At 35.3% G+C, this 15,856-nt stretch overlaps 1 protein-coding gene across 3 annotated transcripts; it reads left to right on the top strand.

The window, feature by feature from the left end:
• Positions 1–2,392: 2,392 nt before the first annotated feature.
• LOC125039718 lies at positions 2,393–14,326 on the top strand. 3 transcript variants are annotated; one of them, XM_047633944.1, is made up of 8 exons: positions 2,975–5,542; positions 5,807–6,000; positions 10,886–11,022; positions 11,736–11,803; positions 12,729–12,832; positions 13,088–13,218; positions 13,359–13,926; positions 14,115–14,326. In XM_047633944.1, exons 1-8 carry the CDS (start codon positions 5,365–5,367, stop codon positions 14,241–14,243), a joined length of 1,509 nt encoding a protein of 502 aa, XP_047489900.1. In that variant the 5' UTR covers positions 2,975–5,364; the 3' UTR covers positions 14,244–14,326. The 3 variants fall into 3 exon arrangements, with proteins under 3 accessions (XP_047489899.1, XP_047489898.1, XP_047489900.1); XM_047633943.1 differs by lacking the exons at positions 2,975–5,542; positions 5,807–6,000 and adding an exon at positions 2,393–2,887 and having other exon boundaries at positions 11,739–11,803; XM_047633942.1 differs by lacking the exons at positions 2,975–5,542; positions 5,807–6,000 and adding an exon at positions 2,393–2,887.
• The last annotated feature ends 1,530 nt before the right edge of the window (positions 14,327–15,856 follow it).

The following is a 15,856-nucleotide window of genomic DNA, read 5'->3' as shown; positions in this document are numbered from 1 at the left end:
GTTTATTTACATTTTGAATTAATAAGCGATCATCTGTCATCGAGGAATACCTGTAACCAAGACTGTTTTAATTCAGTAATAACCTTTTGTTTCTCTAACACCGTATGACATGTAGCAGTGAAGTAGTAATGGCGGAGTCGGTAGGGTATGATCAAAGTTATTATGCGAATTATAGCAAAGTTTCGTTTGAAATAAATGAAATGAATGTAAGCTACGGTTGCCAGATACCGCCATAAAAGCAACATTTTATTTGTATGGTCCAAAACTCAATGACGTCATAAACTCTTGTGACGTCATGTCTTACCTCTGTATTTTATATTTGTTTATGTTGATCTATGAAATGAACACGAGTCTATAATCCTATGAGACTTTCCCTGGTATGTGTAGTGCGGCCGTCAAAGTATTGTCATATATTGTCATATATTGTCATACACTGTCATATTGTCAGATATTGTCATACATTGTCAGATATTGTCATATTTTGTCAGATATTGTCATATATTGTCATACATTGTCATATTGTCATATATTGTCATACATTGTCATATACTGTCATACATTATATATTGTCATGTCATATGATGTCATGATTCCCGTATCGATTTTACATTCAAATTCAATTGGTTTGGAAAATAATTACGAATTTTCTTCCTGTCATTGTTTTCTTGGCTATTAAAACAATTATTTTAATAATTACATTTATTAACAATCCAATTATAAGGGAAAAAGATAGCCTTATGTTTTTTTTTTTTTTTTTTTTAGTAAGACATTTAGTGGTTATTTGATATATATTTCTAAGATTTTTTTTGTTTGTTTTTTTTGTTTTTGTTTATGGTGTTATATTTTAATTGCATTATTATTTCATCATTATTATTTTATTGCATGACATGCGATTGCTGAAGTGATTATAATATACTGAAGAAATATTTATTTATTGACTTAACTTCTCTGTAACTCCCTGTATGTTTATGTTAATATAATGTCTGTGCGTGTTTATTTCATTTGCATATTTGATTACAGAAAACCGTAACTTTTAAGACTGATGATCTTGTATTTGGTAAGTTTTTCATGTTCATAAATACTGTCCTTGTTCATTTGAGAGAAAACACGTAGGCAATTTAATAACTAAACTTGATGTTAATTACTTTTAAACCGTTATGATGGCTGGGGCGCCATTAAATATGCTAAGTTGTGTAAGGCTAGTATTTTTTCTATAGAAATACCCTTCACCTCTATTTTCTCACTATTATTATTTATTAATAGCCAATATTCTTGTATCAAATATAGACATGTAGCATGCAATATATTACTGAAACATTACCAATCATACACGAATTTCTAATTTTTTGTTTATATTTTTTCTTTTTATATTCAGTTTAAGGAACCATTCCTTAAAAAATGGAATATGACATATTAAATACCATTATAATCAGTGCAAATCATCGGTAACGCACTGCCTGTTATTATAACACATACTGCTACCACGAACCCCTTCCTCTTCCTGATATCCCCTCCTCCCTCATACTAATATCACAATTTGATAATTAACAGACTTCTAACTATTGGTTGAAAAATAAATTATTTGATTTAACACGTTGGGTTGGGAGTAATGGCCCTTCTATTAGATGTCAAAATGTGTTCAGGAAGGGACTTGTTGCTTGAAATGGCTCGCATCAGAGAGGTCTACTTAATACCACTTTTTTTTTTAAAGAGAATTTAGAAGAATGTTCTATATTACCTTCTGGAGAATCTGTTTGTGGAATGGTCTCTAGTTTGAGCAAATTCTTTCCTCTTTGCAAATATAAGATTGGTTAGTGAAATACTTGGTGCTCTAGAATTCATATAATTTACTTGTAGCTATAATGTACTTGACATTTGTTTTATTTATGATTTCATGAGTTTGAATAATTTGAGGCAGAGAATTGGTGATAATCAATACTTTAAAACTTCAAAGATCTTTTCGTTATTATTATATATTTTTAATGTTAAGGACATTTTGCCATATACGATATCTGAAATGCAAACAGATAGTAAACATGTACCCATGTGTAATTGCACTCTCCCACTATTCTTTATTGATTATTAACTTAGAAGAATCCTCTTTCTCTCTCTCCTTAATATATGCAGATCCTGGAGTCGCCATGGCTTTTAAAAATGGCGCCTCGCGTGGGTGGAAAATATCGATGACGTCACAGTCCCACTCGCAAACCCTGAAGAGTGGCTGTATGCAAATGTATTTCCACAAGCTTGAGGACAATAACAACAACCTCATCCCCCAGGAAAGAAAACAGTTGCTACATGGGATTGCAATAAGCTCGCAAACAAAATAAAATCAAATGATATAATACTGATAATAATACTCTTTCAAAGAAAACACCAGTTGTGACGTCACCGTTTGAGAGCCGACCCCGACTCGACCAATCACAGCGCTCTCAGTAACCACGAGTCGGTTGTCACAACAGGTCTGGACTCTCTGCACCTTTTCCTAACCATGTCTGATGAGGGTCTGTTGTCGTGGAGCAGGCCGCACACCCTGCTCTTCATAGATCTGCTCAAACAACAACCCTGCCTCTGGAAAACCAAGAGCAAAGAGTACAAGAACCGCATCCTGCGAAACGTCGCCCTCAGGAGCGTGTCCCTCGAGATGACGAACCGAATAAACTGCACCGTGACGCCCGACATCATCATGCGGAAGATCCACACGCTGAGGACGCAGTTCCGACGGCAGGTGAAGGCGGTGGAGGACTCGGCGAGGTCCGGGGCGGGGGCGCAGGACCTCACGCCCAGGCTGTGGTGCTTCGACAGGCTCTCCTTCCTCAACGACGGCGACGACCTCGGGGGGGCGGCAGCCGCGGCCCTGGGTGGTGGGGACGCCTGTGGTAGCCAGGTCATTTTCGTGTGGATGGTTGTTGTTGTTGTTGTCTTTGTGCGGGTTTTAGTGTTGGGTGAATGTGGAGGAGGCGGTTGAGGGTTCTGATAGATGTTGAGGGGACTTGGGCCATAGTTAGGCCTCTGTGCCCCTGTGGGTTCAGCTGCATTACCATGTATCCATTCTGTATATTTTTTTTAATATTCTTTTTACGGGTACTGTTGCGCAACTTTTTTTATGATCAACTAGGGAAGGAAATGCAATAGAAGTAGGGTCTGAAATTTTGTCTTTCTGTTCATTACAGACAAACTTAACCATGTACCATATGGCTTTGCTAAACTGAAACTATCTCACGATTTCCCATGTTGTCTCCTCATCATCCCCAATGCAGAACACAATGCCACCATCCATACCCACACCAAATCCCATATCACTGTGGACTTTCCCACCCACAACCACAACCATCAATGTCGTTACCATGGTTGTGACTACACAGACATTCATGGGATTACTACCCACACCACCACCACCATGCACCTTCTGCAAATCCTGAAACATACCTCAAGTCTGAGCATGAACATGGAGGTCATAGCATCAGTTCATTTAGTCCTATTATTTATTTTATCTTCTTGAACTGAGGACTGCATCTTGCTTGACAAAATAGTCTACAAGCTTATAATGGTTTGTTGTCCTTTTCCCTGCGTGCCAAATGCATGGAGGCTTGGCACAGGTACAAATCACTGAATGTATGATTAAGTGATTTTGGTTATACCTTCACTTTCTGCATATTTTTTTTTATATAATACTATCATACACTTTACTTAGGAAATATGATGCTTATATTGTAGTTTTGCACACAGAATGCACTATTGTGTTTCTTGGATAAGTAACACTTCAATAGGCTAATTTAAATAGGCCTATCCTAAAAGCTGTTTCCAAAGACCAGCAAACATGTATGAAACAAGGAATCACTGAAAAACATTAGATTTCAAATAAAAAATATTTCCTTGTGCCATAAAAGAGGAATGCACAAAGAGAAAATTATAAGGAGACGGTTTAAGTAATGAACAAATTTCTTTTCTATTAATCATACAGTTGAATTGTCCATAAATTGCAAGTTTGAAAGTATCCAGTAATTGTTTAGAATTGGACCACATGGAACAATACTATATAAAAATAATAAGTTCATTTTAGTCAATTATCAAAAAATAAATAAATAGATAAATAATAACAATTTAGGAAGATTGTTTTTAACTAAATTTGAAGGGTTAGGATTGAGCTATCTTGTTGATTGTAAAATGTTCATGCAATTAAAAATGCAACAACAAAAAGTTAAAATTAGCTATAGAAAAAATGTATCACATTTTATGATGCTAATAAAGAGATACATTTTATCATTTATGAGAAAAGAAAAAAAAAGTTTCCTGCTATTGATACAATTCCTTTTTTTCTTTCTTAAATTAACCCTTTACCAGGCACTAATAGAAATACAGTGAAATTTAAGAATTCAGTTACAGAAAATAAAATTAGAACCTATTAAAAGACATATTTATTTGTGCTACTTTATTTTAGAATGTCCTCTTTTCATGGTAGACAAAGTGACCAAAACCAATAAACTTGTGAGAAAGCACAGCAAAATTTGTATAAAGGCAGTGCTTAAAATAATGAACTTTCCAGTCTAATGTAACATATTTGTCTTATTAATATCTAAATCATTATACAAGTTCAGGGATAAATAAGCACATACAAATAAATTACAGTTTTCCTTTACTCACATTTCTATACAAAAAATAAATATACATATAGTTTTGTGTGTGTGTGCTTAAATGCATGCATGCAATCGTGTGTGTGTGTGTATGCATTTATGTGTGTATTGTAAACCAAGAACATTTATAATTAATTATTTTATGAATTATTATCTCTTTATCAACCAAGAAAAGCACTCCTTTACGCCCGTAAATTGACCAATTACCGCGCGGGTTACAAATCGACCCAAACGATCACGTGCGTTTTTCCGGAACAGCTGATTCGATGTAAACAAAGAGCGCCGCGGAGACACTTCAAGGGCCGGTCACGTTAATCTATTTTTTCCAGGGATCCCTTTTAACAGAGCTGGATGCTTCCCAGCTGTAAAGGGGCCGGTCACATTAATCTATTCGGTTCAGGGTTTATCCCTTTACAGCGCTGGATGTTTCCCTAGCTGTACCCGGATCCGAGGTGAAAATCCCTCCACAGCACGAGAAACGCTACGTCGGTATTTCGTCCCTGCTTAGAGCTGAAAAACTTTGCCGGAACACAGACTATAATATAACCACTTGTAAACTCACTACTTAGAATCTTAAAACAATGATTATATATCATAATAGAAACAGAATTTATTACTGAAGACAGATATATTGCATCGAACAATGGTGTCTCAATAAATATTTATAGAGAGTTCAGATAAACGTTCATTTGACGAGCATAACCATCACCCCACTCGACACGCCAGGAACATGGAGCTCTCCTCGCAAGTTATTTACGCCTTGTTGGAGAAAGTGAGAGCCAAAGAGCCACTGTGGAACACTACTCACAAGGATTATAAAAGCAGGAATCTGAAAAGAACATTAATGGATGAAATAAGCAAGGAACTCCGTCGTGAATACCCGAGCTACGCGCATCAGCTCTCCACAGGTAGGCATATTTATTTCACTTTTCTTGACCCTGTTGTTTTTACCTCCTATTCCTAATATATAATTCAGGTAAATCTTGAATGTTAATATTGAATACAGGTAAATCTTGAATATTAATACTGAATACAGGTAAATCTTAAATATTAATATTGAATACAGGTAAATCTTGAATATAGATATATCTAAAAAAAAAAAAAAATGAAATCTCACCTTAGTAACTGTATGCAACAGTGAGCCCTGTCTTAAAATAATTCTTCTATTTCAGAATATTGCATGAACAGATTTCAGTATCTGAGAAGCAACTTTCAAAAGCAGCTAAGAAAATTTCGAAACACGCCTATTGGCCCCTGTGGCGAGGGAGCATCTAAATGGGAGTTTTTTTCCGCGTGCGCATTCCTGCAGCCGATTTATGAGATAAATACCGACACACCTAGCTTTGAAATTCATCAGGACAATATGGTAAGCATTTTATATATACATATATATACATATATATATACATGTATATACATATATATATATATATATATATATATATATATATATATATATATATACATATATATATCTATACATATATACATATATATACATATATATACATATATATATACATATATATATACATATATATACATATATATATACATATATATACATATATATATACATATATATACATATATATACATATATATATATATATATAATACACACACACACTCACACTCACACTCACACTCACACTCACACTCACACTCACACTCACACTCACACTCACACTCACACTCACACTCACACTCACACTCACACTCACACTCACACTCAAACACACACACACACACACACACACACTCACACACACATGTGCATGCACATATTGAGAAGTGAGTTTTTTAAAGGACTAATTACATTAATGGGGGAAATTTCACAAAAAATTACACTATCACCTAAGTAATAGGTAACTAAGTTTTTCTGTTTTTTTTTTTTTCTCAGTCTCATTGTAGTCTCATTTTATGGAATTGTTTTACTAATCTAAGTTTTATTATATATATATGGTTAAATATAGTCTGAAATGTAATTTTCTTCTTTATATAAACTTTCCTTATATTAAATAAAATTTTGAATAAATCTTCATAGTAAAAAACACTTTAACAAGTAAACAAATATACTCAAATAAAACAAAGAGAGTACATGTAGAAATGTTACTTAAATAGTATAAACACTTGAATGTATAGATATATAAAAACACAAATACTGAATATAAAATACAATGAACACACGGTAAATACACTATTTACATGATTGAAACACCTAACATTGACATGACAAACACATACCTATTAGAACCAGTTTCATTATAAATTAGACATCATCTCTTGCCAAGAAATGGAACCAATGTTTACAAAATAATCCTTGAAAGTTTCTTACATGTTTAGCTTCATGTGACTGCCCACGTTCTGTTGGCTGGAGGTTTTCCATGGTATTTGGTATGGCCTCCAAACCACCTGGAATCAAAATACCTTTTTCATGGTCTTCCCTCATGAGCATTTCAGGTCAGACAGGCTTCCCACTCTTGATTTGCAGGAAATTGCTCAGCACTACAGTCAAGAAAATTATATTTTTTACAAATTCCGGGCTATTGGTTGCAGCAACACTCGGAATTTGGAGGCGAGAATTTCAAAGGCATTTTCAGAAACCCATCTTGCCCTTGACAACCTATAATTGAATATTCTTTGCTCATTGGTAATATTTCTACCCGGGAAGGCTTCATTAAATGGCACTTTAGAGGAAATGCGTCATCACCTACTATTACATAAGGCACTCTGATATTGGTATAGTGCACCAACTCTTCTCAATGCAGTCTCTCAGAGTACATTTATCCCACACCCCAGCATCAGAAGCACGACCCTTGGCTCCAGTGTTGACATACGAGAATTTAAAATTGGCATCCCTCAAGGCTAACACCAAGATGCTATGGTGGGTTTTGTAATCAAAATACTCAGACCCTGGGATGGCAAGCTTTCTCATTAGCACTCTTTTGCCATCCAAAGCCCCCAAACAAAAGGGGGAAATCCACATATGATGAAAGGCAGATGCTACAGCTTGCCATTCTGCTGATGTCATTGGTAGTTTGAGGTATGTTTCTTCAGGAATTATAGCAGATATAAGGTTGGGGCTTATTCTGTATGACCATGCTAATGAATGCCATGACTGTCCTATGGAATAAAGAAAAAGATTTTAATTAATATGATGGTATTGCATTGATAACATGTTTATCTAAGATAAAACCATTAATTATGTTCTTTTTTGTCCATCCACTTCCACACCCACAGTTCTTGGCTTTTTGGCTTTTTCTGTTTCTTCTTATGAAGTTCAAGGGCCATGGCACACTGAGGAAAATCCACAACAGCTGAAAAGTAGCCCATAAAAATATCCTCAATGGAAAGCGCCATCGTTTCCTGTTATGAACGCTAAACTGAGATGATGGATCTCTCTGAAGGAACACTGAATGTAGTGTGACCAATCCTTCTCTGTAGCTGACCAGACCTCGGTGATACTATCTGGGGATCCTAGGACAGAAAAGACTAGTGAAACCTTTGCTTTAAGCAAATTTACTACCAAGTTTGTTTTCATTTCTTGATGATAAGCAAGTAGCAGGTCCTAAAGTCTATCTGCTGGCACATCAACATTTTCTAAATATTCTGAAGCAATGTCATCAACAGCTACTTCTGGTGGTATTCGAATATCCAAAGTTCGTACAGTGACTGTTCTTGTTTTACTGTGTCTTCTCTTGTAGCTTTCATCTGAAATAATGTTTGGGTTTCAGAGTGGCTTTATAGGAAAAGGTTCGAAAGGACAGCCACTGTCACCTGAAAAAGGAAGGACAAATTTTGCCTTTTCTTTCTTTGAAACAAATGCTTACTAAAATTTGAAAATGCCTATCAAAATCTATGAAATAGGTTCTTGCAATAAAATTATTTTTAATCTTCCAGTGAAGTGCATTTCATATGTGAGACACTTCCATTCTCGGTGTTCTGCCATACATTACATCACAAGTGAGGTGTAATATATGGACGTAAATAATATCTGTTATGTCTAAATAGATATTTAGCAAATTATTTCTTATTGCACACATAACCGTAAGTGACATCATGATGTTATATATGAGAGGTGATGTCAATACAGTTGTGAAACAACTGCCTTTGATTTCATTAGTTATCATTGATTCCATATACCTGTCAAGGTCTAAGCACAAGATTGTTTCTTTTATGTATAGACTCACTTGCACCTCATTCACTACTTGCTATTGAGATCTCTCATTTTGTATGCACTCATAGATGCTCCTTCTCTGAGGATGATAACCCCTTTCTATCAACCTCTAAGGTACCTCCTGCCAAGGTACCTTGGCACTGTCTACTACATCAATCTCAGCCTTTTGCCCAGTTATTAACTATTTTTGACCATTCTTCTGGTGGAGAGCAATTGAGAAGAGAGGGTTCCATGAACAGGGCCCGAGGCCATTGACTATCTCTACTATCTGGACTATCTGGATTTCCAGGTTGACAGCAACATGCCACTCTCCAACATGGCCTCCTGAGTGTAGGAAAGAAATTCCAGTCCTTTTGGCAGTAAAAAGACAATATCCCTAAGCATTTTGGGTTTGATAACTGACCTTTCAGTGTCTTTCACTGATGATGTCTGGAACCTCATCACCAGAGAGAGCAACCAGTGAGTTTTAAATATTTTTGTTCTATTTGTGTTAAGAAAATATCTTCTGTATTGAAAAGTTGGAATGTATTACTTACATCTCCCCTCCCACTCCCTCAGGTCTGGGACTGCCAACCCTTTTGCCACTTCACCTCACACAAGGAAATGAATGCCCACATCCAGACAAGAGGTCTGTGTGTACCTTGGACTTCGCTTTTTGATGAGGATACAGAAATGGCCCCGTTGCCTAGACTACTGTTTGACAGATCCCTTGCTGTAGTCTGATATCTTCACAGAGGTCATGTCAAGGGTTTGGATCAACCAGCTCACGACCTGTCTCCACTTCACCCACATAGAGGAAGGAACTCAACCTCCAGAGGACAGAATGTGGAAGCTCTGGCCAGTGATGAACACCCTCAATGATTCATTCCTCTTGACATTAGTGCTAGAGAGGGACATTGCTATCGATGAGTCACTGTGGAAGTTCTGAGCCCTCATCCACTAAGTCAGGGCTGCAGTTAATAGACTGTGGAAGCTTGCTTGGTAATGGCTACCAGTTATTTTTGGACAACTAGTATGTGTTGCCAACTCTTTTTCAGCAACTGCAAGTTTGTAGGACTAATTAGGCAGGCACAACCCAGCTGAACTGCAAGTTTATGCATAAAGACCTCAGTGTGAGGAGACCAGCCATGAGTGGGTTAGATCAACAGGCTAGTTATATGCAGGAATTGTTCATGTTGCTTATTGTTTGGGATCATGCAATTCAACTATTCAAGGCTTGTTTAGAGCTTGCTCTTGTGAAGCAACCATGATTGCTGTCACATAATTTATATTTTTAGTTTAGGCAAAAAAGAAATAAGAAAGAAAGAAAGAAAACTGGTCCCCCAAGCCTGCTGTGAAGGGAGGGGGGAAAGGATATGTTTTTAGATGTCAAGCTCGTATAGTGCAAAAAATGTACATCTTAATTGTCATTTCTAGCTAAAATAAACACAAACCAATTGAAAGTTTTCATCATTAAACCTATTTAAAGTAAACAAAAACATCTTTAATAAAGATGCTGTGAACATGTGTGTATATATATATATATATATATATATATATATATATATATATATATATATATATATATATATATATACATGCAATATTACATGATACATATAATCATATTTAGAATAACTGAGGTGCAAGAAATCTTCAAGACATACAGTACTTGGCAAGTACTTCTAGCTTTTCTCTCACAGTTTACTTTAGTGCTGGAGTAATATTCATTTCTGCCAAGGAACTGCATTTTGTTTATGGAAGTTTCTTGCACTGTTACTTAGAAATATTCATGCAACTTGATTTCCTTAAAAGTAGCATTTGAAACATTTTCAGTATTATGTGTGTAAATAAACATATGTTTCATTTTGTGATTTTGTTGGCTGACAGAAAGTATTAGTTACAGAGACTAGGCCCAGTCCCTTCAACTATAAATATATAGATATAGAGACCTTCACAATTATTATTATTATTTTTACAGAAGCCCATGAGCAAGAAGAGAAAGTATTAGTTACAGAGACTAGGCCCAGTCCCTTCAACTATAAATATATAGATATACAGACCTTCACAATTATTATTATTATTTTTACAGAAGCCCATGAGCAAGAAGAGAAAGATAGATGGTGATGATTCATCAGCAGCAAGCACCAGCAAGCAGGACCATGTACTGAAGAGTATGCCATTGATGCACAAGAGACCAGAGGCTGCTACCACTCCCTTCTCGACTCGGTAGTTACTGTTATTGTTATTTTTAATTATTATTTTTTTTTTTTTTATTAGATTTCATTATATATATCTATCTATCTTTGTGTGTGTGTATGTGTGTGTGTGTGTGTGTGTGTGTGTGTGTGTGTGTGTGTGTGTGTGTGTGTGTGTGTGTGATATATATATATATATATATATATATATATATATATATATATATATATATGTATGTATGTATGTATGTATGTATGTATGTATGTATATATATATATATATATATATATTTATTTATTTATATATATATATATATATATATATATATATATATATTTATATTTATATTTATATATATATATATATATATATATATATATATATATATATATATATACATACATATATATATATATATATATATATATATATTTATATACATATTTATGTATGTATGGATATGTGTATGTATGTATATTTTTTCCTTTTTTTGTATTTATATTCCTTCAGTTTCAGTTGACTTTTGTTTTCTTTTTTTTTTCTTTTTTTTCTTTCTTTCTTCATATACCAAAGTTGCCATTTTTGTTGAGAAGGGATAAATAATTTCCTTTTTTTTATAGTATTTTTATTGTTAGTAGAAGTACAATATATAAAGTTGATTATGAATAACTGAAATGTATGGCTATTAGATTAATTTTAAATGATTTTCAATAACTGAAAAGAAATATATGTATATGTTTCAGTAGTCGTTTGCATGACGGCCAGCCAGGGGTAACTGCAAAAACAAAAAACAAATTAACACCAGAGATCCGTAAGTAGATATATGCTGTCCCTTTTTGCGTTTGGTTTTGTGTTTTTCTTTCTTTTTTGGGGCAAAAAAGCACATGTATACTAAATAAATTAATTTAATTCCACAAGTAGGTGGTTATATTTGTTAAAGGAAATTAGTGATATTTGCAAAGATAGAAAAAATGATAAATGTTAATGTATCCATGACTGTCTAGAGGGTTCAGTGTGCCAAGGGCAGGCAGGTATATTTCTGACAAATTCAAATACCAAAGAAACCTGATTTCCTCAGTAAAGGTAGTGGATAATGATGAAGGGTGAAGGAACAAAGTCATCTGGTTACAGAAGACCACGACCAACCGCAAGAGGTCAAAAGGTGTGATTGAGATTTACATTTTACATCTCCGCAGTCAATAGACTTGGCGATTGAGACCCCAGGCATGGAGCAAGGGTGACAGAGGCAGTGGAGGGCAGATAATGTTTCTTGGTAAATTGTGTCCTCATACTTTGATTTCCCACACAGACATATCCCATATTGGCCACAGGTGATAATGCTATCATATTGTAGTAAATCACAGATATCATTTGGTGCCTCACCTTGGTATGTGTCAGCTTCCTGATTGCTTGGATGAGGTTTCATGGGCCATATCATGAGCAGGACAAGTTTCTGGACATGCAGTAACATACATCTGCCCTTGTGCTACTTTGCCAAAAATTCAACCAGACAGTACTGGATTAAATATGCCCACATGACTGTAGATAATTATGTTAGCTGACATTCCCAGTTCAGCTTATTATAGATCTAAGACTTTACTTCGGGAAATGATATTGTACATGAAGTAAAACAACTTGGAAAAAATTGATTATATTAGATTAATCTAATTTAATAGACAATCGTAAATTTTATTTTATTTTCTCACCGTATTTAATTTCTGATATTCATCATGCAGAACACAGCAAACACCAGACTCTAATCCTAAAGGGCCTGCTAGAAGATGTAACCTTTGCGGATGTGACACTAACAGCTGAAGGGAAGTCATTAAAGGCACACAAGGTGAGCTGTGAGTAAGTGCATGCAAGAGAAGGAATAAAGTACCATTTGATAAGTCCATCATAGTTTCTCACTTCTTACTTGAGCCATGTATACTTACTTTTATCCACAGACCAAGTCTTAACCTCATCATTATGCGAGTTTATATTTCCAGAGATTGCACTTATTGCATGATAATGAGGACTTATAAATAAGATATATTTGTAGATTGCTCAAGAACTTCTACTGACTTTCCTTCCATCATTGTTTCTCCTGAAGGCAGTGCTGTCAGCCATGAGTCCCTACTTCAAAAAAGTGTTGCAGAATAACCCTAGTCCACACCCCATTATCATCATGCCGCTCGACATGCAGTTTGAGGATCTCAAAGGAATAATAGATTACATTTATATGTAAGTTAAATTTCTTTTGATACGTAATTGACAATAACTGTCATAGTGTGCAGGGCCTTGTAGACATTACAAATGCACAATTAAGTTTGAGTGTGTGTGTATATATGAGTCAGCTATAATCAACTATTCATAATTTCCAGGGGTGAGATAGTTGTGCCAACTGAGAATCTATCCTCGCTCTTTAAAGCTGGTCGTGTTCTTCAGGTTTCCGGGCTAACAACAGTAGATACTGTAGGTGTAAAGGCACCTAATGCACCGTTATTTGATAATGATCAGTCAGTACATAAGGATCCCAGTGGAGCAACTTTATCAATGGAAACCAACCAGGGGAGTGAAATAAGACTAGATACAAGCAGAAATGAGGATGCCAGTAATCTGCAGTCATCTAATGGATCTAGAAAAAGCAAAGGATCATCTGCAGCTGTGGAAGATGTATCAGAAAGGCAGAAACACAAAGATAAAGGGGCAAACAGTACAATAGTTACTGTGGAGGCTGCTGAACCATCGGATAACAGAAACCAGAAGAGACCGGAAACTGTAGACTCACCAGAGACAGAATCCTTTGAAAAGGGTCCAGCTCAGCCACTACAGGCCAAAGGAAGCTGTACAGTTATATCATATGATGACAGTTCAAAGTGTATGTTTATGACCGATGAAGAAACTATGTCGAGTGACTTTGATTATAAATATTTTGAGGAACAAGAAGAGGTAAGTTAGTATGCTATACTGTAATGTGCTGTAATTTATAAAATATTTATCCATATATATACATGTATACTTGTAAACATACATACACACATACATGTATATAGGTACTTGTTCTTTTGTTTACCAATTTATTTATTCATTTATAACTGATCCCTAATATTTCCATTTGATATTTGTTTTCATTTCAGGAATTAGATCCACTTCAGATTCATAGCCATGGAAGTGATGACTCTTTTCATCAGTCTGCAAACATATCTAATGGACAACAGTGTGACTCCATAAACTTTGTGACAGTTAAAGAAGAACTTGAAGACTAAAACTAGAAAAAAAAAATCTCTCTCTCTCTCTCTCTCTCTCTCTCTCTCTCTCTCTCTCTCTCTCTCTCTCTCTCTCTCTCTCTCTCTCTCTCTCTCTCTCTCTCTTTCTCTTCTCTCTTTCTCTCTCTCTCTTTCTCTCTTCTCTTTCTCTCTCTCTCTTTCTCTCTCTCTCTTCTCTCTTTCTCTTTCTCTTCTCTTTCTCTTTCTCTTTCTCTCATCCTCATTTTCGTTCTCTTTTTTATTATCTTTCTACCTTTTGCTAGCTAATTAAAATGATTAGAATACAAAGAGACTCCAGATCTGTTGTGCAGATGAGTTAGATTGATGCATTCGTTATTGAAATGCAGTAGATAAGTTTCTCTTATTAATATGATAAGACTAACATGTTGAGTAATGATATTAGATTTGGCAGAAATCAATTCAATATTTTGTTTGTTTCATATTTGCAGATGGAAAAATATTATTCAAACAAATTTTGAATCGTCGTACAAAGAAGAGGAGTTCAAATGCGTGTCAATTTTCCTTGTTGTGTAATCATAATGAAATCTATTGTGATGACAAATTAATTGCGTAATTGCAATATGTTGTTGCAGTTGGTACAGCATCCTTTCTTTCTTGTGGTTATGAATTGGAACAAGAAGAAGATAAATCACAGTTTATGATTTTGTATCAGACCCATTCCATATATCAGATTACCACTGATTTCATGTTGTATTTTGTTAATACAGTTCAGAGCAGCAGGTATTATGTTTACTGGAAGGAAGTCATATATGTTTTGAGGAATGCTTTATTTTTTTTAATCAGATTTTAGTAACTATGCTGAGGAAAATAAAGAAAAAGGAATAGAACATATTTATGATATTTTAAGAATATTTATTCTCTTTGGAACTTTAGGTAAGAAATGGAATCAAGAATGCTGTGAATCTTGTGTCAGAATTTCAGGTAATCTTGGCATCAGTCAGTCAGATGGGCTAATATCTTGGAGGGTGCATTGCCACTTCTGCTCTTATTTCCAACACCTGTTGAGCTACCAGACAGGGGCACTTGCTATCTCAATTTCTTAGTAACAGATTTAATCAGTTTGATCAAGCCACGATCTTGGTCATCCCATTGGCCTCCACACATTACTGTTTGTGGAAAAGACGTTCTGATGTGATCTTTATGAAGTCAAGTGTCTTCATAACCTGTGTTGGCAATCCTTGATTATGTGAGTAACAGGTCCTGTATTGCTTTAACAGAGCAGGTGATGGTTAGACTATCATGATGAGACTCCAGGGCGCAGGAGAGTATACAGCACAACCATCAATATTGGCATCCACAAATATGAAACTGGGCCTCCTGCACAAACACCAGCATCTCCAAATACTCTTAACAAGAATTCATAGTGCCTGCATGTGATGCAAGACATGTAAAACTGCTTGGCAACTGTTGGTTCTACTAGCAGAATCCTAAAGTCATGGATCTTGGTTATGGTGCTGGAGACCTTTAGAGCCAAGGGTTTTGATTCAATGCTCAATGTAGCAAAAACTGCCATTAGGGTCTCCTGAGACTTAGATGAGTTAGCAACATCATTTGCAAAGTCAAGGTCAATGGCCATTACTACCTAGAATTGT

Source organism: Penaeus chinensis, chromosome 27 (assembly GCF_019202785.1).
Source record: "Penaeus chinensis breed Huanghai No. 1 chromosome 27, ASM1920278v2, whole genome shotgun sequence".
Lineage (NCBI taxonomy): Eukaryota > Metazoa > Arthropoda > Malacostraca > Decapoda > Penaeidae > Penaeus > Penaeus chinensis.
This window is presented reverse-complemented; position numbering and strand designations above follow the sequence as displayed.

Excerpts from the sequence above, each read along its gene's own strand:
- LOC125039718 (XM_047633942.1), top strand. The coding sequence starts at position 2,492 with ATGTCTGATGAGGGTCTGTTGTCGTGGAGCAGGCCGCACACCCTGCTC. Across the intron at positions 2,888-10,885 it reads GGGACGCCTGTGGTAGCCAG|AAGCCCATGAGCAAGAAGAG; the intron begins GTCATTTTCGTG and ends TTATTTTTACAG. Across the intron at positions 13,219-13,358 it reads ATAATAGATTACATTTATAT|GGGTGAGATAGTTGTGCCAA; the intron begins GTAAGTTAAATT and ends CATAATTTCCAG.